Raw genomic sequence first — 25,585 nt, 5'->3', positions numbered from 1 at the left:
GTTGGAAGTCATCATCATCACCACAGACACTGGGAGAAAGTCCCTGGACATGGGACAATACTCTTTCTGTAGTACAAACTGTATAGGTGCAACCTAGCACAGCAAAATGTCATTAGAAATACATACAGAATTTGATCACAGTCACTGGATAATGAGATTGTGTTGTTGTTTAGATTAGGAATTTGTTTTTTTTGTTTTTATCAACGCTGCTCTATGAATCGGACACTGTGTTCTTGTGTTTTGGCAGCAGTTTTGTTTTCAACGTGTTCCAACACATTCTGAGGGGTACTGTTTGTTCTTTTGCCCAAATTAGATAACACGTCTCTGTCCGAGCCCAATCTCTGCATCGGGAGTTCTGCATTGTCACTGGTGTGGAAAGTTTATAAAAATCAGTTGGGGGGAAAAAGTCAGTTCAGTTTGTCAGTTATTGCCTGAGGTCAAAGGTCAAGATGCAGGCACATAATGCAGTGTGACACGCTCCCCTCTCAGATCTCACTTCACACAGAAACTGAAGCAAGGTCAACTTCCCCAACACAGCTCTGCTGCCCTATAGAACCCACGCTTACCATCTTTCATTTGTTCTGAGGCTGTGAACTCCTCATGTACAATCACCTGATCTCCCGGAAACAGCATGTTACGCATTGCTCTTAACCTGACCAGGTTAGACCTGGGATATGAGCCTTGATTGGCTAGTGAGCCCAGGGATGGAGGTCTGGGTTTGTCCAATGAGTCATCCTCAGAAAGGTGATGTGAAATAGATGACGGAAGTCATTGTGGATAAATGAAGGTTTACTATGCTATGCATGACAATACTATGTCAGTTATAATGCTGGGCTGCATTTCATTTCAAATGGTTGTTTTTTTGGGTTTCATTGTGTCATTTTGGGTTTCATTGTGTATTTATTGGTTGGTGCTATCAAATCTCCCCTTTGGGGCGATCTTACCTGGCCCCCAGTCTTAATTTACTTTCTTGGTGGATCTGAGATGGTTGGATTGATATTTAGTGGTGTCAGAAGGGAAGGATCTTTTCGGAATGAGATGCAGCCCTGGAGAGTTATTTGAATAAAAACTGTATTAGGATCCCCATTGGCTGACACCGTAATGTCAGCTTATCTTCCTGGGGTCCAACAGAGAACTAAAAAGACATTACAATTTTACATTAAGGCATTACAAACATTTAACAAGTAACGTTAAACATTACAGACAATTCAAATACCTTACAGGTGATACATTCAAAAGCCCAGTGCAGTCAAAAACTTGATTTCCTGTGTTTTAAATATATTTCGACACTAGAAGTTTGGAATAATACTTTTTTCATTTCACCCTGTTTTGTTGGATGGATTTTTGGCCTTCCACAGTGACATCATCATGCAGTAAATTAGTTGATAAACCAGTTCCAAACCTCTGCCAATAACAGTAAGTGTTCAGTTTTCCCCTCCCCACGCAGACCACTCCCCAGTAAGGGTGCGTGGGTAAAATCACTGAAGAAGCCAAGTTAAGCCAGTAAAAAAGCCATATGACAACCTCTGTTGTGATAATTGCTTTGTTTGCTCTAAAAACCCATTCATTCCTACTCCACCGTGACATACAATAAGGCTGTGACAACAAAAAGACAACAGTCACACAGTGGTGGAATCATTTCAACTACAACCACCCTTTGCCTTGATGACAGCTTTGAACACTCTTGGCATTCTCTCAACCAGCTTCACCTAGAATGCATATTCACCTAGAATGCTTTTCCAACAGTCTTGAAAGAGTTCCCACAGCCCTGAGTCAGGTTTGTAGGCCTCCTTGCTCGCACACACTTTTTCAGTTCTGCCCACAAATTTTCTATAGGATTGAGGTCAGGGCTTTGTAATGGCTACTCCAATACCTTGACTTTGTTGTCCTTAAGCCGTTTTGCCACAACTTTGGAAGTATGCTTGGGGTCATTGTCCATTTGGAAGACCCATTTGCGACTTAGCTTTAACTTCATGACTGATGTCTTGAGATGTTGCATCATTTTCCTACCTCATGATGCCATCTATCTTGTGAAGTGCACCAGTCCCTCCTGCAGCAAAGCACCCCCACAACATGATGCTGCCATCCCCGTGCTTCACGGTTGGGATGGTGTTCTTCCGCTTGCAAGCCTCCCCCTTTTTCCTCCAAACATAATAATGGTCATTATGGCCAAACAGTTCTATTTTTGTTTCATCAGACCAGAGGACATTTCTCCAAAAAGTATGATCTTTGTCCCCATGTACAGTTGCTAAACGGAGTCTGGCTTTTTTTATGGCGGTTATGCGCCAGTGGCTTCTTCCTTACTGAGCAGCCTTTCAGGTTATGTTGATATAGGACTCATTTTACCATGGATATAGATACTTTTGTACCTGTTTCCTCCAGCATCTTCACAAGGTCCTTTGCTGCTGTTCTGGGTTTGATTTGTGCTTTTCACACCAAAGTACGTTCATCTCTAGGACACAGAATGTGTCTCCTTCCTGAGCGGTAAGACGGCTGCGTGGTCCCATGGTGTTTATACTTGCATACCTTTTTCTGAGGTTTTGGCTGATTTATTTTATTTTTCCCATGATGTCAGCAATGAGGCACTGAGTTTGAAGGTAGGCGTTGAAATGCATGCACAGGTACACCTTCAATTGCCTCAAATGATGTCAATTAGCCTATCAGAAGCTTATAAAGCCATGACATCATTTTCTGGAATTTTCCACGCTGTTTAAAGGCAGAGTCAACTTAGTGTATGTAAACTTCTGACACTGGAATTGTGATACAGTGATTTATAAGTGAAATAATCTGTCTGTAAACAATTGTTGGGAAAATGACTTGTGTCATGCACAAAGTAGATGTCCTAACCGACTTGCCCAAATTATAGTTTGTTAACAAGAAATGTGTGGAGTGGTTGAAAAACGAGCTTTAATGACTCCAACGTAAGTGTATGTAAACTTCCGAGTTCAACATAACTTCATCCACTGTTATGCCATGCAGCCCTACAGTTTTCCCAGACTTAAAGGCTTTAATTGCATCAAGACGTTCCTCCTCTGTAATTTGGCCTTCACATGAGTCTTTCTGTACAGCTGTTCATTTTACATTATTAATAGAAGAAAAAAAATCCCTACATTTAGCTTCGGTTAGTGTAGATGGAGGACACTGAAATGAAAATATATACAGTGCCTTGCGAAAGTATTCGGCCCCCTTGAACTTTGCGACGTTTTGCCACATTTCAGGCTTCAAACATAAAGATATAAAACTGTATTTTTTTGTGAAGAATCAACAACAAGTGGGACACAATCATGAAGTGGAACGACATTTATTGGATATTTCATACTTTTTTAACAAATCAAAAACTGAAAAATTGGGCGTGCAAAATTATTCAGCCCCCTTAAGTTAATACTTTGTAGCGCCATCTTTTGCTGCGATTACAGCTGTAAGTCGCTTGGGGTATGTCTCTATCAGTTTTGCACATCGAGAGACTGAAAGTTTTTCCCATTCCTCCTTGCAAAACAGCAAGTGTTTTCTAATTATATGCATATTCTAGCATCTTGTCCTGAGAAAATAGCCCATTTACTTTGGGAACGTTATTTTTCCAAAAATTTAAATAGTGCCCCCTAGATTCAACAGGCTAGCTTGCTAGCTACTTCCAGACACATAATGAGAGAATACCCCAATCTGACCATTTTACTGGCCCTAGCAGTGCTGGTTGTGCTGTTTTCATGTTTTCCAGAGTGTTGGTTACTGTAGGTTACTGTAACTGTGCTGCTGGCAACAATTTAAGTATGCTTTTTTTGCCGATGTTTACTGACACCGGCCATATTCAATGGGTGTTGAGCTTTCGTAAGTTCATCAGTTATTCTGCGCTCCCTGACACACTCGCATGAGAGTGCTCTGAAATCGGAGTAGATGGCCAGACTGAATTTATGAACACACCCGAAATGGTTACTTGCATAGTGGAGTATTTTGTAAGACATGTAGCTAGCTAGCTATATAAGTAAACAATGAAGCATAATCCCAACTCCTGACATTACTACCCTGCATGAATATGCAGGTAGCTAACCAACCAGGTTCAATGTTAGCTAGCTAACATTAGGCTATAGCTAGCTAAGCAAAAGGTCTAGATACGAATAATAAGGTCATACGCATAACGTTAGCTAGCGAACCAGCCAGCTAACATTAGCTTGCTAGCTAAACAATGAAGCATAACCACAACTCATGACGTTACTACATGAAATTGCAGGTAGCTAACCACCTGATTCAATGTTAGCTAGCTAACTTTAGGCTATAGCTAGCTAAGCAAATGTCTCTTTCTGTCAAAATTAGAAACATGTAATATCTGAAAATGTAGCTAGCTAACCTGTATAGATAATTCATGGTTGGACACATCTCCTTTCGGATGCCATGGTTGCCCTTAGTGTGAAGATGTAATCCGGTGACAGGTGTTTTCTCCATCTCCTTAGCTATCATACTTGAATTCCACTTATTTAAAAACTCAGTCCTCCAGAAGGTGGAGAGCAACACTTATGCAGTTTTAATATACATTTTCAAAAATCTGCATTAGACAGGATTACCTAGACATACTGACCAGCTCAAATAGACACAAGTGTGCTATATGGCAGACCAATTCAAACTCATCCTTCGGCATGTCCAGCCCACACATTATCTCAGCCAATCATGGCCAGCGGGGAGGTTGCTGCCTTTTTCTTTTGCTAAACCAACTAGGCTCATAATTTAAGAATTGTATTCATATTTACAGATGGCATACAAGTTTGTTATTAAGGCACATGAAAGTTCACATGTTTGAGAAGGCATTTCTGCCAAGAAACACATCTTGATAAAAAGTTTACGCTCAAGCGGCTTTCCTGTGACGTAGTGACCCGTGACATACGCCTAGTTTCCTGAAACGGGTCACATGTTCCATCCATTTTGCATTGTTTTTTAAATAATATATTACACTTGATCTTTCATGAATATGTTCCTCCAACTTATTCTGAGCCTCTATGGTACGTTTTTTTTTATTGCTATCTTTCTGTACTGTTAGTCCTTCTATTTGCTTTGTTAAAATGGAGTCTCTTTTTTTCATGATATCCCATTGCTTAGCCCAAAGGATCACACAGTGCCACCCACAGAACAGAAGCAGATCAACCGCCAAAAGCATTTCCATCGCCCTCACCTCGATTTGCATTACATAATAGCTATAAAAAAAGATTTGCCTTACAAAAATTACATTTTTGGCAAGCAATTACTATTTTAGCAAAAAAAAAAATGTAATTCATCCTATGTTATCCCTAACATCTTTCTCCCAAGCAACAGTTAGTTAGTGAGACAGAGACAAACCCATTCACACCATCTTTCTCTTTTCTCTCTGTCTGTCTATCTCTGTCTCTTGCAAACCTCTGTAATTATAAATGTTAATTGTATGCTGGAGAGGAGAGGGACTGGAACATGTTGTAAAATAGGGTTCTGCCAGAACATGCAGCTCATCTGATGCTGTACATTCCCCACCTGCTCTATTATACCCTTATAACCACGAGCTGGCTGGCTGGTTGGCTGGCTGGCTGGCTGGCGCTGTCTTTCTGGCTGCCTGTTCATCTGACTGGCTGGCTGGCCGGCTAGCTCTGTCTGTCTCTCTTTCTGGCATCCTCACTGTCTTTCTGTCACTGTCTATTTCTCACATTGTCAGAACAAATGTTATTAAGATCTCAATTTCTCCACTTTGGCTTAGTTTACTCTGAAGTTCAGTGAGAAAGTCACAGTGAAAAAAGGAGAAAGAAGGTAGAAAGAGAGGGTGAAGTGAGGAAGAGGGAGAAAGAGAAAGAAAGATTTAGTTGTGTGTGAGTCAGCCTGTTCATAGTGATTTCCTCCCCGTGTTCAGTTCCAGTGAAGTGAAGTCTTGGTGTTTGGCCTGGGCTCCACCATATCCTTTACCTGTAATGGTATCCTCTCCTCTCTTTCCTCATTAGGGGATTGGAAAAGTCAGGCCAACTCATTGCAACTTCAGCTCTTTTAACTTTTGGCATACTTTCCATAGAACAGCAGTTCTCTTCCTTTCCCATTGGTCACAAAAGTTCACCCTTCTTGAATTGTTTCTTATTTTAAGCTTTTGTTTACCAGTATACTCTCTATGCATGCTGTAGTTTCTACCAATTCATATTTGGAGTTATGCACGACTCATTACTAGTCCTCCCCCTACTCAACCCCACCCTTACCCAAACAACGGAGTAAGGGTAGTGTAGCCCTTCCTAGTGCCTCAAATATGCCTCCCTCCTGTCTTCCCGTGACGCTCCTCTCGTCTCCCTCTCAGCCTAGCCTATAGAGACAGCCCTTCTGTCTATCACTGGCACCTTGTTTGGACGAGTGACCCTGCTGCTAGCCTAATTACTCTGTGGTGTGTGTGTGTGTGTGTGTGTGTGTGTGTGTGTGTGTGTGTGTGTGTGTGTGTGTGTGTGTGTGTGTGTGTGTGTGTGTGTGTGTGTGTGTGTGTGTGCGGGTATGCATGTGTGTGTGTGATGGATCACTTCTATGGCTGAGGGGCAGTGGGGCTCCTGACGGGGCCTATAGGAGGGCCTCCTACCTTCATGCCCCCAGGGAGGAGATAAGTGCTGCATGTCAGGAGCATTTCCAGAATTTTCTTCTATCTCTCACTCCTTTGTGTAATTTTTTCTCTCCATTTTTTACAAACGATGGCTCGTATTACGGATATTTACATGAGTACATATGACCCACGCTAATGATAAGTATTTTATAAATGTACTTTTTTATGTGTATCTAAAGGTCACATGCTAACCGTTAACATTAGCTAACTCAGCGCTAGGCGCTAGCTAGCCTGCCATAGTTAGCTAGTTGTTATTATGGGTATGAGTTACATTTAATACACAGGCCTCTTCTAGATTTTTTTTGTACAATTATCACTATATATACAGTATATAGAGTGAATCAAATGTACTGTTGCCTCAACAAGGCATGGGTCTATTTAGTTGTTTTGTACACCACCATTTTTAGTGATAGGGTAGCTAACATTAGCTTGCTAGCTACATAAACAGTTGAGAGCTAGCTTTAGCTATGTTAAAAAGGGATTGTAATGTATTTGAACTTGCCTGAAAGTGTTTGCTATTCTCATAATATATTTGGTGTGGAGTTTTCAGATTTCTTTAACGGTGCCACTGCATTGTTCTGATTCCTGTTCTTTGCTGAGCTATATTTTCCAGAGAAAGTAATGCATCTGTTGCATCCAGTGGTGGAGGTGAAGACCTCAAGTGAGGCTGCAGAAACAAACATGAATAAATAATGCAATTTAGAGTTAATTCCCTTTTTTTGTCGTTTTAATGAATTCTTTACAGTGAGTTTCCCCCCCCCCCCCATCGTAATGGAAAATACATTTTATGGCTCTGTCATGAAGCGTTATGACCAGCCTGTGTCACTTTACTTGGACTAAGAAAATACACTTTATGACACTGTCAAGAAGGATGATGGCCATCATAATCATGTATGCCAGGTAGGCCTATCACGTACATGCCCTTCTGTCATTTAATATGGTCAATTTCACAACATTTTATATAACATAACCATACTGTTTACAAGTAGGCACACACACACACACACACACACACACACACACACACACACACTGTCTCTCTCTCTCTCTTCTAGTGGCAGGTGTCTCCCTCTACTGATCTGGTCAGAGGGAGGGAGCACATAGTGGGTAGTGAAGGGAACTTTTTGATACACCAAACTTTCTCGCTGTGCCTACAGTATCTCCCTTTCTTTCTTTCTTTCTAACTCTTTCTATTACACACACACACACACACACACACACACACACACACACACACACACACACACACACACACACACACACACACACACACACACACACACACACACACACACACACACACACACACACACACACCACCCTGTAGAGAAGCCAACCAGGCCTTCCCACAGCTGAAGGGGAACAAAAGGGCTGATCAGAAGAGAAAAGAGTAATTAAACACAAGGCTTTAATGTCAGCCAGACCCCCATACCCCCCCCCCCCCCCACCCATTTTACCACAAAAACAAGAATGGAAGAATAACTTCTTTCAAAGAAAGAATGGTTTTATAATCCTGCCTAGCTTCTGAAAGGAAGCCCTCAGCTCTGGAGGCACAGGGTCAGCCTCTCTCTCCGCCTTCTGGGCTTATTCCATCTCTCTCTCTCCCTTCCTCTCTCTCTCTCTCTCTCTCTCTCTCTCTCTCTCTCTCTCTCTCTCTCTCTCTCTCTCTCTCTCTCTCTCTCTCTCTGTCTCTCCCTCCCGTTGGCTGGGCCCATAGAGAGAGCTAAGTCAGGCTGAACGAATGTGGGCAAGCCTGTGACCGCACCTCCAGCAGCCCCTGGCTCCCCAAAAAGAAGGTGTCTCTAATTGTTAATTCTAACTTCTTACACACACACACACACAACCACACATACACACACACACAGTCCCCCTCTTCACATCCCCACGCTGGGCTCATGTGCTCGGATTATCATACGCCTATGAAAGAAGCAGCCAATTTAATCCCAATACAGCCGGCTATAGGAAAGACGCTTCTACTGAGCCAGGGCCTCCGCTGGAGGGGTAATCACAGAAATGTATTTTTTTTAAACAAGGGTCCAGTGTGGTGTTTTTCCAGGACCCCCTAACTGGCAGCTATAAAGGGAGTATTTCTCTAACATGCACTAATCCTGCTAAACAGCACCAAATCCTATTAGACCATGAATTATAGCTCCTGCTTCGGCACCTCTCTCTCTAGCCTGTCCTCCACTGGAGAAACCCAATACCCCTCCCCTTCCTCGCCAACTTCTCAATCACACCCCCACACACACACACCCACGCGCGCACATACACACTCCCCACCACATCACCAAAACCTGCACCCCGCTCCTCAATACTGTAGCCCAGGCTGACATGGGAGGGAGGGGAGGCGTGTGACTGTGCTCCGGAGTTGAGGTCTATGTTAATTTACTGTATATGTGTAGGTATGGAGACTTGTGCTTCTGTGTGTATGATTGTGCAATGTACATGTGTGGACGGTGGTTCTCCTCCCCTCCTTATATGGCATAGTCAGTCAGTCAGTCAGGGAGGCAGTCAGTCAGTCAGTCAGTGAGCCAGCCTTTTACCACGTATTTAAAGGGCTGTTTATGCCCAAACCAACCAGAGACATTTCCCCTTCCCCTCCTCTCTCTATGGAAGGGGTAGCTCCTGCTCTGCTCTTGCTGGCTCCTTTGTTGAATAACCTCTTTAGCTTAGGTAACCTCCAACATCACCACTTCCCTAATTAAGGAGATTTTGTGAAGCTGAGGTCAGAGCTTCTTTCTTTCACTCGCACATATATCGAATCAAATCAAATCACCCTTAAGCGAGTTCTTGGACTGTTCTTTGACTTTCCATCATTAAATAAATAGGATAAAACTGTATTTCAAAAAATGGTTTAGCCTATTCACCTGTGGATTGGTTGCTCTTTACTGTATCTAGCCAGCCCAAGTATGCAAAGTGAAAAACATAATCATTTCAATGACATCCTGAATCTGTCTGTGTGCTGTTTTGCATAACTAAAGCTGTAGTAGAAGTGATTTACATGTAGTAGTAGTATTGTTTAACAGTAGCAGATCCACTATTGACATGTCCAGACATTCATAGGGAAGTAGCCTACTCTGTCACTTAGCCCTTAGGAAATAATGAGTTCAAGGAAAATTCCACCCAAAACCGACCTTTTGATATTTGTTTCATTAGTCCAGTGTTGAAATAGTCCCGGGATGTTTTTTTGCTTGTCGGCACTCAAGTTTGGAAGATACAGTGTATGTAGCTTTCAAAGTACAGAAATCATCCGTGTAATGATGCCGCTTTGGGAGTTTTCCTTTAACCCTCACCCGGACACGAGCCCGAAGTGCCTTTACTGTTTCTGTCAGCTGAACTCTGAACTCTGAACTCAGGACCTACTGATGTCTGGAGGTCTGTAGAGGTGTGTAGCCTGCACCTGAGAACTAGACATTACTCACTAAACCCTGTCCAACAATAATTGTATTTCTGTGTGTGTGTGTGTGAGGGGGGGGGGGGGGGGGGGGGAGTGCGTGCGTGCGTGCGCATGTCCTTAACTTGAGGTTTTCTTCCTTGTATTGTCCAAGCACAGGGTTCAGGGTGGTCAAAGTTCAACTGTTCAACTCTGTTTGGCTCGAGCGTTCACCTCTATCAGCAACGAGGGACCTTTTCCACTTCTCCTCTGTAATCGCACGTTGTGAAAGTGGGTTCATTAAATGTGGGTGGGGTTTTGGTCAGAATGATATACTCAGTCATTCTAGAGTGGCAATTTTCTTTGTTTGGTTCTCTCTCAACCATTTAGAAATCAAACCCCAAATTGCCGTACCTTTAGAATTACACCAGGGTGGTGGAAGGATGTGTTTGTGTGTGTATACACGTGATACTAGCATGTGGTTGTGTGTGTATATTTATGTGTGTGTGGGATAGAGAGAGTGAGAAACGGAGTCCTCTACCACCCCATGCTAGTGTCAACCAGCCCTTTCCTCCGGTGAATCTGGGAGACAGAAATGTATGACAGATGTGGCAGGCTGCAGCAGGCTTCGTGCCCCACTGTTCCTCATTTCTGCTGTGGTGACATGGCACGGCACGTAAATCACGGCCTCTCCTCTCTTTGTTGTCAGCTTTTAAATACACAGGCTTTCATGTGTTCACGTGCTCATTACCAGCCCGGGCCGCGCTGAGTGCAGCCTGCTATTGTCTCAAACATTGTGTGATCAAGGCCTATTGATCGGTCCTGCTTGTCTCTGACTGGGGCTGCAGACACAAAGACAACTGGAGCAGACACCCCCAGAGAGAGAGAGAGAGCGGTCAGTAACTAACCAACAACACACATCAGCAGTAACTATACACAGCAGGGTAGAGAGAGACTAGAGACAGACTCCTGCATGCAAACAACCTCTCTGTCTCGCTGATGATTCAACAACACACCGACTGAATTTGACATGAAAGACAGTTACTGGCTCCCGGCTAATTAAACCCCTCTCATATTTCAAGTGTAAAGTGTAGAGATAATCCAGGGCCTCTTCTGATTTGATACAGAAATGTTGTGGGTGTCTGTTTTTCTCTTGCATTGATCAAAGACCCCTCCCGAAGCTGATCATCAACCACAGGCCAGTGCCTTTGCTGTGCTCTGACCATCGACCTGTAACTCTAGACTCTAAAGCCTCTTTCCCCTGACGGACTCTGTCCCCAGACGTTATTACACTGTGTGCTCCTAGGAAACACAGACAGGATATTAGACTGTCTCCAGCCAAGGAACAGCAGAGAGGCGGACTGTTACTAAGGACTACTATGAAGTTTCTAAAGTAACCACCTGGAAAAATCAACCTAGAAAGCTTTATTAAGAGAGAAACCTCCAAGTGCCAATGGATGGCATGTGGCTATAATCTGTCCAGGATTTCAAAGGACCACACCAACTCATTTCTCCTCAACACTGTACCCAATTGAATTGACCACAGTAGCCCTGGTGAAGAATGGTGAGTCTGTTGAAGACTGTTGGCAGTCTTAAGCCTGGGTATTCACTGGAATAAACACGCGTCCCCCTTGGCCCTGAAATCATACGGCACAGGACAATCAAAACAATATTGAAGTCTGTGTGTGGGAGATGAAACGCTTGCTGACTCCAGAGGATCCCTGGGATGCATTGTGTTGTGTGGATAAATAAAAGAAAGGAGAGGAGAGTAGAGGAGAAGAAGAATGAGACTAGGAGCAAGTGTTGTGAGTCATCAACCAGAGAGAGAGAGAGATGTGGGAAAGCTGACACTCCAAATGTGGTTGAGCGCCGCATCTGGGGCTGACTTTAAGTTGTGTAAAATATGTTATTCTTTTATCACGGTCACTTGCCAAGCATGCATGTGCATTTGGGAAACGAGGGGGGAAACAGTCCCGTGATCGAAACTGCACGTGTTTTCTGTTTCCTACATGTGTTTTCTTTCCCAATTATGTTCAATCTACAACTCGGTGCAAAAACACATCCTCCTTGCACTTGGGAAGACGGATGAGGGGGTGCAAAAATGAAGGGGGGGGGGGGTAAACCGCCTCAGCTTTTTGTTTGGTATTGTTCGTGTGCATTTCCTCGTATAGGCCCAGATCTGAGGGCGGAAAAAGCAGTCCCAGCCATATGTTTTATGGCCCCTGTCAGTGTATTGTCTGTTAAGTCCTTTTGTTGTCCCTACCCTCTAATGAAGTCTTCAGACTGGGCTTGTTGACTCCACAAAGGCGGGAGGGTGTGCTTCTTCACAGAGAACCAGCTAGCCAGCTGTAGGGCTGGAACGCAGCAGTCACAACAAGTCTTGTACCCCCATACATCCCCCCAACAAAGGGCTGCTGCCTTCAGAATGGAGCCATTCATTTGCTTTGGAGCACTTCAGCAGAGAAGACCTTATCTCTCACCACAGTCACGCTCAGAGCCCGGCAAAGTGTGTCACACGCACACACTTTCTCTCTAGTTATGGGAGGATGTTTTTTGGGGGATTTGGGGCCACATTCTTTTAATCTCCATACTTGGTGACTTTGCAGACTATGTTGTGCCGTTATCTTTGAAGGGGATGGCAACTCCGTCTTCTGTCTCTCGTTTGTTGCTGTGCCCGTTTCTCATCTCTGTGCTATTTTACAAGGTGCCCCCGCTCTGACTTCCTTCAGAATGTTCTTGTTAAAGAATCCGTCGGCGTCGCTCAGCGTTAATCCGGCGTTTCTCGAGACGCACTCCAAAAGCCATCCCGGGCGGCTTATCCAGCCCCCTTGATGTCAGCGATAAGGCCGAAGGGTAAGGGTCACATGTTTTAAAACACGCGTGAAGGAAAAGCAGATATTTCAGCTCCGCTTTTAAGCCAGACCCCCAAAACAATATCCATATTGAATTGATTGCATTCTCTTTGATCTGTCAGCACAGCTAGTGTCAGAGAGAAGGAACAGTCAGAGACACATGGGTTGTCACTGAGTGCCCATTACTACTCACGCTGCAGTCCTAGCACACAGTACCTCCAGTACAGAGACAGCATAGTACAACAATATAATAACAGTCCAGAAATATGAAACCACCGCTTGAATGTTAAACTGTAAAATGAGAGGGCACACATTCTATACATGGACCAAAAATAATCCAAACGGTTCTGGAATAGACTCTGAGGGCCTATTTCCAGATCTAGCTAGCAGGTCACCACTTCCTCTACTGCTCTGTGGTCATCCTCTAGCCATGACCCCATGACCCATGGAAGTTGTCAGCAGTCGAACCGCACATAAACACCCTCCCAAGTTTTGCCCTCACACACACACATCAAAGTATCGTACTCACACGTACACCCAAATATGGCCGTGTCATCTCCAACAGTCACATTTGGTTCACAACAACATATATATATTTTTTTTTACCAGATCTGTGTGCATCTTGTTGTGCATTTCAGCTTAGACAGTGAAGCCAAGCGAACATCAACACATCATGCAAAGTTCTTGCGTGATGGAAGAAGTGGGTCTGTACTCTTGCGGCTATAACTAGGCTACTATGTGTGCTGTTATGGTGTTTAGTTTAGTGCCGGTGGTTTTCCCATTTGTTGACACAAATGAGGCGTGTTGAGCCAGTGTGTGTGTGTGTTTATGTGTGTGTGTGTGTGTGTGTGTGTGCGCGTGTGTGCGTGTGCGTGTGTGTGTGTGTGTGTGTGTGTGTGTGACTCAGATTACACAAGATGTTTAGTTGTTCCAGATTCACAGAAGGACACAAATACACAGTTTTAATATTGTGGCGAAACCTACAAACGAACAACAAGTTCATCAGAGTTCAACATCCGTGAGTTGTATGAGAAACCTGTTTAGTTCCAGAGGATGAGATCATACAGTTCTAGCACACAGTGTGTTTGTTTGAGAGTGTGTGTGCTTTCGTGCACACACGTGCATGTGTTTGTGTGTGTTGGTGTTGGTGTTTTTTGTGTGTGTGTGTGTGTGTGTGTGGTAGGGAGGGGGACTCTCCTAGCCCTCGAAGCCATATGTGTTTTGCCATTGCATGGGACACACATTCTGCATAAATGAATGCAGTACAAGCCAATTAGAATGGCTGGAAGCATGCAAGTTGTACAAATGTTCTGTTGTTTTGAGAGCAGAAAACAAGCCAGGTTGCTTTTATAAGGAAATACAACTGAGACGGGGGAAACATCTGCAGGCATAACCCCTTGTGTGCTGGAACAAATCAAATCAACATGTATTTGTCATGTGCGCAGGATACAGCGTCATGAACAATGAAATCCTTTCTTGCCAGTTCTCCTCTCGACAGTGCAACCAAATGAACTGTGTTTGTCTCCCTCAGGTTGTCTCACGCCCACAAAGCAGCAGTCAAAGTACTCCGGAGAATGAAGTACTTTGTGGCCAGACAGAAATTTCAGGTAAAAGACAGGGTGGAGGAAGAGAGGGGAGGAGGAGGGAGGGTAGAGAGAATAGTGTTGTGCTTGCTTCGGAAGGTGAGGGTGAGCACAAGGGAATGCTGTGCAGCTGCAGGACTGCCGTGTGTGCGTGTGCCCACTTGCATTTACATATACGCAGTGTGTGGGCGGAGTGCACAATGTATGTGTGTGTAAGACGGCGTCGGTGCCTGCAACTTGCACCTGCACGTCTGTGTCTGGCCTGTCGTCAGTTCAGCCGCAGTATCATGGGAACCCTGCTCACCTCCGCTTGTGTGGTTAGAGACGAGGCACCTACCTACCACAGAATGGCCTCACTTGGCTTTTAGTCGTCCACAACTCTCTTTCTGATCTGAACGTCACCAACAGTCACCAACAAACACAGGCCACGGTTTCTGTCTTCACACTCAACCATCTTCTCATCACTTCATTATTTCTGGATGATGAACATACCCCACCATACTGGCTCGTCATGTTTAATTGGGTGATGCAACCTCAGTCACAAGATAGCATTCACAAAACAACTCCCCTAACACAACACGTGAAAGCCTGCTGAACAGGCCCTCTTCCCTTAGCTTCCTCATCGTCAATACACACTGCAACAACAAAGCACTGTGTTGTTAATTTTTTAAATTTCACCTTTATTTAACCAGCTAGGGAAGTTGAGAACAAGTTCTCATTTACAACTGCGACCTGGCCAAGATAAAGCAAAGCAGTGAGACACAAACAACAACACAGAGTTACACATGGAGCAAACAAACATACAGTCAATAATACAATCGAAATATATACAGTGTGTGCAAATGAGGTAAAATTAGGGAGGTAAGGCAATAAATAGGCCATTGTGGCGAAATAATTACAATATACCAATTAAACACGGGAGTGATAGATGTGCAGAAGATGATATGTGCAAGTAGAGATACTGGGGTGCAAAGGAGCAAAAAAAGAAATAACAGTATGGGGATGAGGCAGTTGGATGGGCCATCCACAGATGGGCTATGTACAGGTGCAGTGATCTGTAAGCTGCTCTGACAGCTGGTGCCCAAAGCAAGTGAGAGAGATGTGAGTCTCCAGCCTCAGCGATTCTTGCAATTTGTTCCAGTTATTGGCAGCAGAGAACTGGAAGGAAAGGCTGCAAAAGGAGGAATCGGCTCTGGGGATGACCTGTGAATTATACCTGCTGGAGTGCATGCTACGGGTGGGTGCTGCTATGGTGACCAGTGAGCTGAGATAAGGCTGGGCTTTACCTAGCAAAGACTTATAGATGACCTGGAACCAGTGGGTTTGGCGATGAATATGAAGCGAGGGCCAGCCAATGAGAGCATACAGGTCGCAGTGGTGGGTAGTATATGGGGCTTTGGTGACAAAACGGGTGGCACTGTGATAGACTGCATCCAATTTGCTGAGTAGAGTATTGGAGGCTATTTTGTAAATGACATCGCCGAAGTCAGGGATCGGTATGATAGTCAGTTTTATGAGGGTATGTTTGGCAGCATGAGTGAAGGATGCTTTGTTGCGAAATAGGAAGCCAATTCTAGATTGGAGATGCTTATGAGTCTGGAAGGAGAGTTTACTGTCTAACCAGACACCTAGGTATTTGTAGTTGTCCACACATTCTAAGTCAGAACCGTCCAGAGTAGTGATGCTAGACGGGCAGGCAGGTGCAGGCAGCGATCGGTTGAAGAGCATGTATTTATACTTACTTGCTTTTAAGAGCAGTTGGAGGCCGCGGAAGGAGAGTTGTATGGCATTGAAGCTCGTCTGGACGTTTGTTAACACAGTGTCCAAAGAAGGGCCAGAAGTATACAGAATGGTGTTGTCTGCGTAGAGGTGGATCAGATAACCACCAGCAGCAAGAGTGACGACTGTTGACCCGAGGGAGTCCCCTAGGGATGACCGTGGGTGACAATGTGCTGTGTGTGTTGTGTTTGGGTTGCTACAATACAATATTCCCGCTCTACAGCAAGCGAGGAAGCCGTACGACGTGAGGGACGTGATGGAGCAGTACAACCAGGGACACCTTACCATGATGGTCCGCATTAAGGAGCTACAGAGGAGGTGGGCCATTAAATCTCTCTCTCTCTTTTTACTTTGTGTTCTCTCGCTCTCTTTCTTTCTCCCTGTCTCGCTCTCGCTCTCTCTCTTTCTCCCTGTCTCTCTCTCTGTCTGTCTCTTCCTCCCTATCTATATCTGTCTCTCAGCTTACTCTCTCTCTCTCTCTCTCTCTCTCTCTCTCTCTCTCTCTCTCTCAGCTTACTCTCTCTCTCTCTCTATATATATATATATATATATCTGTCACATACATGCAACACTAACAAATGCTATAGAGCTTCATCCAAAGTTTCAATTGTCCCATAACGTGTCTCTCATGTTCTCCTTCTTTTCCCAGACTAGACCACACATTGGGGAAACCAGGAATGTTTTTGCCAGGTAAAACCCACCAGAGGAAACTCACCAGGCCAGAGTTGATCTGATAAACTCGTGTCACTCCTCACTGTGCCCCCTCATCTCACAAGCAAAGACAGCGAGGAACGACGATAAGGCTGGACTAGACTAAATCTTCTGCGAAGAGATCCCCAGTGTGTATAGTGTGTATACGTAGTGTGTGAGTGTGTATATGTTTGACTATGTGTGTTTGGTACACACGCTAGTATTTGTATGCATAACGCTGCCATCCCGTCTCCCTATCCTCCGCCGCCTTCTCTCTTCTTCTCCTCCTCTGCGTACCCCCTCCTCCCTCTTTCTCCTCTCTCCTCATCTCCTTCATTCTCCTCCTTCTCCATACCACCCTCCTTTCCTTCCTTCTCTCTTCTTCTCCTCCTCTGCGTACACCCTCCTCCCTCTTTCTCCTCTCTCCTCATCTCCTTCTTTCTCCTCCTTCTCCATACCACCCTCCTTTCCTTCCTTCTCTCTTCTTCTCCTCCTCTGCGTACCCCCTCCTCCCTCTTTCTCGTCCTCTCCTTCTTTCTCCTCCTTCTCCATACCACCCTCCTTTCCTTCCTTCTCTCTTCTTCTCCTCTGCGTACCCCCTCCTCCCTCTTTCTCCTCTCTCCTCATCTCCTTCTTTCTCCTCCTTCTCCATACCATCCTCCTTTCCTTCCTTCGCTCTTCTTCTCCTCCTCTGCGTACCCCCTCCTCCCTCTTTCTCCTCTCTCCTCATCTCCTTCTTTCTCCTCCTTCTCCATACCACCCTCCTTTTCTTCCTTCTCTCTTCTTCTTCTCCTCCTCCTCTTCCTGCTCTGTGTACCACCCTCCTCAACCTCCTCCTCTCCACCTCTCCTCCTCCTCCTCCTCCATTTCTTGGCTGCACCATGGAGCTAACAAGGGAACTAAGATGGTTAAACACTTGGTTGATTGGCCCAGGTATTGGATTAGGAGTCTGGGGCTTTACTCCAGACATCCATTACAACCAGGCCGGCCATACACGATAACACTACAGCTACAGCTGCCTACCTGCCTGTCAAATACAACCCACTACCCCCAGTCTGCCTGGCTGAGCGTGCCCTGGCCCTAGGATGGAGCCCCGCTACACTGATATACTGTTGCTATGTTTATTGGGACTCAATGCAGGACTACAAGTTTTTTTTGCGTTAGGGGGCCCCTAAATAAAGAAGTGCATGTGTTGGCGGGTGGTGTGTGTGTGAGACAGGGGTGGTAAAGCATTCCATAGTACCATGGTTTCCGCTGGACATCTGCCAGACCCCTATGCATTGGGTGGGTAGCCTGATTAGGGCGTCTACCCACGGTGCTCAGAATGACAGAAATCACATTACGATGATGGTCGTTCATATTAACAGAACATACAAGTCTAGGATGCAATGACATGCGGCCCTTCTTACCGAATTCTGATGCAAACTTTGAAGATTGTAGACTAACAGTCCACATTTACTTATCCTCAGCCGACAAGATGAGTAACAAACAGCAAAATCACGACCATATGTCAATCTACTATCCCCCATAGTACAAAAGTTTATCTATTCTATTGGTCAGGTTGTCAAGAAAGAAATAGCCTATTCCAAACAGACTCTGAGACAGTTGTGGGAAGATGGATCCCAAATTCATACAACCAGTAGGCCTAGGCTACATACAAATAACTTTAAAAAGCAATGATTCTGATGAAACAGATCACAATGTATAGCTTCAAATGTTGTTCAACTGCTATTTATTCACATTATCGGAAAACACAGTCGAAAGGGCGCCGCACATGCGAGCGTTTTCATGTGACAGAGATGAAAACATCCGTTAGAAATGTAGAACGGAGATCTCGTAGGCTACTTTGAAAGCGAAGTAAGACGTGCCTCATAACATGTATTGAAAGGTTCATATTTCAAACAATGAAGTGCATGTTTTCAGAAATGCATAGGCTACTGCTTCCAGCTCATTGCAACGTGGTGTGAGACACGCTGATGAAACCTGCCATTCGTTGCTGTTGGAGATGCTGTGTTGTTGTTGTTTTTCAGAGAAAGGCGTAGATAAGGAATACCACACTGTGGGAGCCAGACTGATCCGCCTGGAGGACAAGGTAAGAACAGTCTTGTGTGCCCACGCTAGCATGTGTACGTGAGACTGTGTGTGATGGAATCTTTTCCACAGTATGTGTTATGGCTGGTTTCGGTCCCATGGCTGATCCGTTAAACAAATGCCTCCTCTCCTCTAGCGATGCATACGTGACACACGAGGTGTTCTTTTCCTGTTCATTCACATCTCCTCAGGGTTTCCATGCTTTACCAACGACCCGCTAACCTCTGTCCTCTACAACAGTGGTTCCCAAACTGTGGGGCAACGCGCCCTACATTTTTCTTCAAGAAACTCAGTCCGGCTTTCAACTTAGTCTCCTTTTCTCTGCACCCCATGACAAAATGTGTAGCATTGCAGTAAATAAGCTTTAAACCATAAGGGTGGGGTGCTAGAAGGGGGGTCTGAGTGAAAACCCCTGGTCGACAACAAGTTATATTGTGGAGACGGTGGGTTGTGACTTGTTTTTTGTGTTTCCATAGGGGAACATGAATGTTTTAAAAGGGCATTCTAATACAAGCTACAGGGAGAGAGCACACACACATCCCTCTGGTCCTCAGTGGAGCATGGCCAATAGGCAGCAGCTGTGTTATGTGCTGTAACCAGGCGTGACCCGCTAGGCAGAGTGGACCGGGAAGTGCCACCATGTGATGCCTGCCTGATCCCCAGTCATCAAAATCAAATCAAGTTGTATTCGTCGCATGCTTCGCAAACAACAGGTGTGGGACTAACAGTGAACTGCTTATGGGCCCTTCCTTACAATGCAGAGAGAAAGAAAATAGAGAAATAATAGATGAGTAAAACAGGTAATAATAAAAGTAATAATAGATACATAATGAGTAATGATAACTTGGCTGTCTATACACAAGGGATACCAGTCGATGTGCAGGAGTGTGCTGAGGAAGATATGCACACATACTAGAAACAAAGATAGGTACAAGGAATAAAGTGGCAGATAGTAAATAATACCACCTCATTGCACACCAGGGACCAATTTGTGCCACCGTTGGTTGGTCCGACTGGAGCCTGCGGGCAGTGATGTGGTGCCCACTGCAGACTTGTGACTGTGAGCATGTGTGCTGGCTTTCACTTGCGTCGGGAGCCTTTGTTTTTCCGCTCAGGGAAGTCTCACAGGACGACATTACGGCTGGCATCGGAGCCATTAGCCTGCCTGTCATTTAGAGGTCTGCTTCCCTGGAAGCTCCGAGAGAAATTGAGTGTGTGTTGTGTGTGTGTGTGCAGTTCAATGATTTTCTCCATTTTACTATGGTTTTTGCTATAGATATTGAATTTTGGCTCGTGGCTCCATGTCTACTATAATGCATGAGGGAAAGGCCACAGCTATCCAAACCCTCTGCTCTTGACAGGAGTGAAATGATCCTGAACTAAAGACTAACCCTACAGGAGAGTAAAGGAGATTGAGTTCTGGCCCATTTGCTGTCCGTGCACGTTGTGATCTCAATCTCCTGTTTGGTAACATAAACCTCACTTTATAAAACACCCTCGCTGTCCCTCCTGCATCCTGTGGCACACAGCAAACCAACCGGATGGAAAGGTTCCTAATTAGCAGACCAGTTCAGGGGAAATCGCCGATCAGAGCAGCAGGCAGCAGCAGCCTAGCGTGAGGAAACGAATGCCCCCAAAACAAATGTGGCTCCAATCACTGCATGCTCCCCGAGTACCAATATGAATAGTGTTTTGCATGACTCGTAGGAGAGTTGCCATGGTGACCGATTCCACACAGTGGTAGCAAAAAAAGAACAGCAAAAACACGTGATACCCGGAGCGCTCCCTCACTCGGCCTGTAATGACTGTTTTCTGTGTGTCCTCTCATATTATGGTTCTAGTCGTGTGAATCTCTTGTTTTGATGGGCCCACGGCGGCCAGGGGCCAGCACACCTGTTGGGCTGAGAGAGGGGGGTGGTTCCAGTGCTGTGCCCCCGGCCAGCAGGTGGATGAACCCGCTGACCCCCCCCCCCCCCCCCCCCCCCCCCCCGTCTGCCCGTGCCTCGGCCCATTCCTCCTCCCTCCAGTCTGCTGCTCCAGAGGCAGCCTGGCCAGGTCCGTCTCATTGTTTGGCTTTTCCTTCTCTAGTCTCCCTCCACCCGCCTCAGCCCACACATATAAGACAAGGTCTGCCTCAGCTCACACACAGCGTCTCTACTGCAGCTGAAGGAGTTCTTCTGGTCTCAGTCTGACAAAGAGGGACATCTTGCTATGATCAAGGAGTGGATGATATAGTACAAGCATTTGATTGAATACAAGTAGTGTTTATTGCGCACAGAATAGAATTCAAAAATGTCAAATTATCTGCAATTTAAAATTATCTCATTCTGAACCAAAGAAAGTTCGGATTTCCTAGAAAGCACCTCAATGTTGAATCATTTTCACGTGTCACTTCTAATAGAAAACACAAACGCACAGTCAGAGCCAAGCATGGTATTATGGCAGAATCAGCCATGAATAAGGTGTTTCCCAACAGCCCTGAGGAATTATCAATCAAGTGTATACATCAGTGTGTGTTGTGTGTGCTTGTCAATGTGTGTGTGTGTGTGTGTGTGTGTGTGTGTGTGTGTGTGTGTGTGTGTGTGTGTGTGTGTGTGTGTGTGTGTGTGTGTGTGTGTGTGTGTGTGTGTGTGTGTGTGTGTGTGTGTGTGCCTGTCAGTGTGTGTTCTATTGAGCAATTGATGTTTGAAGGCCTGAATGTCTGACGAGTATCGAAACTCAAGCCAACTTTGCCATGGCTTTTCACCAAGTTTTTCACTTCAGACGGTTTTTATCTGCCCCACCACTCACCTGACTGGTAAGGTTGAAGGCCTCTCTCCTACTCAGCCTCACAAAAAAAGCTTCTCCCAAGCGGTTGTGACACCTACTCCTGTTGCCTGCTGCACAGCTGCATGGATCAACCCGGCAATCTGTTCCCGGTCAGCCCTGGCCTGTCTCCCCCTGTCTGGTAAAGGTACCCCCGCCACACTCCTCCCCCCTCTGTCCTCAGCTTTTGCTCGCCTCCAGCACACCTGCACTTACACACACACCCCAGTCTTTGGACTGATCGGAATTTTAGGTAGGCTTAATTAACTTGTGAAGCTTATTATGTGAGCTTACTCAGAAACGCTTTAATTAACTAGTATATTCCTACTATTTACTTATTTTATCTCAGACTTTTATAGCCTACTGGATCTAGAGGGAAAGGGAAAGGGGGATACCTAGTCAGTTGTACAACTGAATGCATTCAACTGAAATGTGTCTTCCGCATTTAACCCAACCCCTCTGAATCAGAGAGCGACTCTCTTAAGTTATCTTGTTGGGTGATTGACTCTTTGAACTTACAATGACTAGCTCCAAGTTGTTAGATATCATTCTTGTGCTTTATGCTATTCAAATCAAATTATAAACCAAATCATATTTTATTTGTCACATGCGCCGAATACAACAGGTTACAGTGAAATAATTACTTACAAGGCCTTAACCAACAATCCTTTAAGAAGTTTTAAGATAATTAAGTGTTAAGTAAAACATAGATAAATAAACGTTTTTCAATAAAAGTAACAAATAATTAAACAGCAGCAGTAAAATAACAATAGCGAGGCTACAGTTGAAGTCGGAAGTTCACATACACTTAGGTTGGAGTCATTAAAAAATGTTTTTCAACCACTCCACAAATTTCTTGTTAACCTGTTGAGTGTAGGGGGCAATATTTTGATACCCAAATATACCCAAATTAAACTGCCTATTTCTCAGGCCCAGAATCTAGAATATGCATATAATTGTCATAGGATAGAAAACACTCTAAAGTTTCCAAAACTGTCAAAATATTGTCTGTGTGTATAACAGAACTGATATTGCAGGCGAAAATCTGAGGAGAATCCAACGCGGAAGTGGCTTCTATTTTGAAAGCTCCATGTTCCATAGCCTGCCTTCGCTCCATTTAAAGGGATATCATGTCATTTGCTTGACATCATGGGAAAATCAAAAGAAATCAGCCAAGACCTCAGATCTTTTTTTTTAGAGCACCACAAGTCTGGTTCATCCTTGGGAGCAATTTCCAAATGCCTGTAGGTACCACGTTCATCTGTACAAGCAATAGCATGCAAGTATAAACACCATGGGACCACGCAGCCATCATACCGCTCAGGAAGGAGACGCGTTCCTTGTCCTGCAAAGGACCTTGTGAAGATGCCCGGAAGAAACATGTACAAAAGTATCTATATCCACAGTAAAACGAGTCCTATATCAACATAACCTGAAAGGCTGCTCAGCATTGAAGAAGCCACTTCTCCAAAACCTCCATAATAAGCCAGACTACAGTTTGCAACTGCACATGGGGACAAAGATCGTACTTTTTGGAGAAATGTCCTCTGGTCTGATGAAACAAAAATAGAACTGTTTGGCCATAATGACCATCTTTATGTTTGGAGGAAAAAGGGGAGGCTTGCAAGCCGAAGATCACCATCCCAACCGTGAAGCACAGGGGTGGCAGCATTGTGTTTTGGGGGTGCTTTGCTACAGGAGGGACTTGTGCACTTCACAAAATAGATGGCATCATGAGGATGGAAAATGATGCAGATACATTGAAGCAACATCTCAAGACATCAGTGAAAGTGAAAGCCTGGTCGCAAATGAGTCTTCCAAGTGGACAATGACCCCAAACTTACTTCCAAAGTTGTGGCAAAATGGCTTAAGGACAACACAGTCAAGGTATTGGAGTGGCCATCACAAAGCCCTGACCTCAATCCTATGTAAAAATGTGTGGGCAGATTTGAAAAAGCATATGCAAGCAAGGAGGCCTACAAACCTGACTCAGGTACACCAGCTCTGTCAGGAGGAATGGGCCAAAATTCACCCAACTTATTGTGGGAAGCTTGTGGAAGACTACCCGAAACGTTTGACCCAAGTTAAACCATTTAAAGGCAATGCTACCAAATACTAATTGAGTCTATGTAAACTTCTGACCCACTGGGAATGTGATGAAAGAAATAAAAGCTGAAATAAATAATTCTCCCTACTATTATTCTGACATTTCACATTCTTAAAATAAAATGGTGATCCTAACTGACAGAGTATTTTGACTAGGATTAAATGTCAGGAATTGTGAAAATGAGTTTAAATGTAATTGACAAAGGTGTATGTAAACTTCCGACTTCAACTGTATGTACAAGGGATACCGGTACAGAGGCACCGGTTAGTTGAGGTAATATGTACATATACTGTAGGTAGAGTTAAAGTGACAAAGTGATAAACATTGCCCCATGACAATGTTTGTTCCCACACTAGAGACTCTCACTCTTTATTGGTTACATGGACTCTTGGCCTCCCATCCTTTTCTAACCACCTCTCGCCGGCTTTGTATTCATGTTACCTGATGAAATTGCTGTACACTATGATCTTGTTACCATTCAAATGTCATAAAAAATGCTCTCCCTGTCCTCTGCTGTGCCCTGATTGTATTACTGCTGATTATATCTGGAAATGTGCATGTACACCTTGGCCCATCTACTGTTGCTAGCCCCAATTCTGACTTGTGCTCTGATTTCTGCTTCACAGATTTCTGCTCTCGTAAAAGCCTGGGTTTCTGCACATTAACACTAGAAGCATATTACCTAATGCTCCAATCCAGATGTGTTGGTCATTACTGAGACGTGATTAAGAAAGAGTGTTTTGAACACTCTCCAGGTCTCACAGCTGCCCATGTCCTCTAATGTTTATAACCTTTCTGGTTATAACCTTTTTGGCAAGAGAGATCTTCCAAGGGTGGTGGAATGGCAATCTTTACCAAGGAACACCTTCAGTGCTTGGTTGTCTCCACCAAGTCTGTCCCCAAACAATTTGATTTGCTGGTTTTAAGTATTAAACTTTCCAATAGCTCTTTGTTGACCTTTGCTAGGTGTTATTATCCACCATCAGCAGTGGCCTGTACCCTACCTGCCCTAAGCTCACTCCTGGCCCCTTGCATTCTGAATGTGTCTGAATGTGTTCTGCTAGGTGACCTAAACTGGGACATGCTTAAACTACCTGACTAAAACAATGGGACTCCCTAAATCTCTCGCAGACTATTACCAATCCCATAATGTATGACTCCAAACACCCAGAAAAGGCTACTCTCCTTGATGTTATCCTCACAAGTAATCCTGATAGGTATGAGTCTGGTATTTCCTGTAATGACCTTAGTGATCACTGTTTTTACAGCCTTTGTTCGTAACGGCTGCTCAGTTAAATGACCTGTCCTGATTTGTCATGGACGGTCGCTAAAAAACTTTAATTAGCAAAACCTTCCTTCATGACCTGGCCTCTGTAAATTGGTAGAGAAACAGCTTGATCCCCTCTGACGAAGACGCTTGGATCTTCTTATTCTTAACAAACACGACCCCATAATGAAAATGAGAATTCAAAATAGGTTCAGCCCCTGGTTTGACCGTTATCTGGCAGAGTTACTCCACCTCAAGAACACCATTTGGCTGAAGGCTCGGCACACAAATACTTTGGCTGTCTGTCTGTCAGGCAAATGAGAAATAAGTTAGGCTATCCGTCAGGCTATCCGGAAGTCAGGCTATCCGGAAGGCCAAAGTTAGTTTCTTTAAGGAGCAGTTCTCTCTCTGTGAGTCTAACCCCAAGAAGTTCTGGAAAATGGTTATAGACCTGGAGA

General features: G+C 44.6%; 1 protein-coding gene across 1 annotated transcript in view; it reads left to right on the top strand.

Annotated features, from left to right (window-relative positions):
* Nucleotides 1–25,585, top strand: part of LOC109866798 (potassium voltage-gated channel subfamily KQT member 1-like) — a 125,169-nt gene that overhangs the window by 15,312 nt on the left and 84,272 nt on the right. The window contains exons 2-5 of the mRNA XM_020455638.2: nucleotides 14,337–14,412; nucleotides 16,391–16,485; nucleotides 16,817–16,857; nucleotides 18,888–18,949. Coding sequence (XP_020311227.1) covers nucleotides 14,337–14,412; nucleotides 16,391–16,485; nucleotides 16,817–16,857; nucleotides 18,888–18,949 — 274 coding nt within the window. The remainder of the gene's footprint in view (nucleotides 1–14,336; nucleotides 14,413–16,390; nucleotides 16,486–16,816; nucleotides 16,858–18,887; nucleotides 18,950–25,585) is intronic.

Source organism: Oncorhynchus kisutch, linkage group LG22, assembly GCF_002021735.2.
Source record: "Oncorhynchus kisutch isolate 150728-3 linkage group LG22, Okis_V2, whole genome shotgun sequence".
NCBI classification, from domain to species: Eukaryota; Metazoa; Chordata; class Actinopteri; order Salmoniformes; family Salmonidae; genus Oncorhynchus; species Oncorhynchus kisutch.
This window is presented reverse-complemented; position numbering and strand designations above follow the sequence as displayed.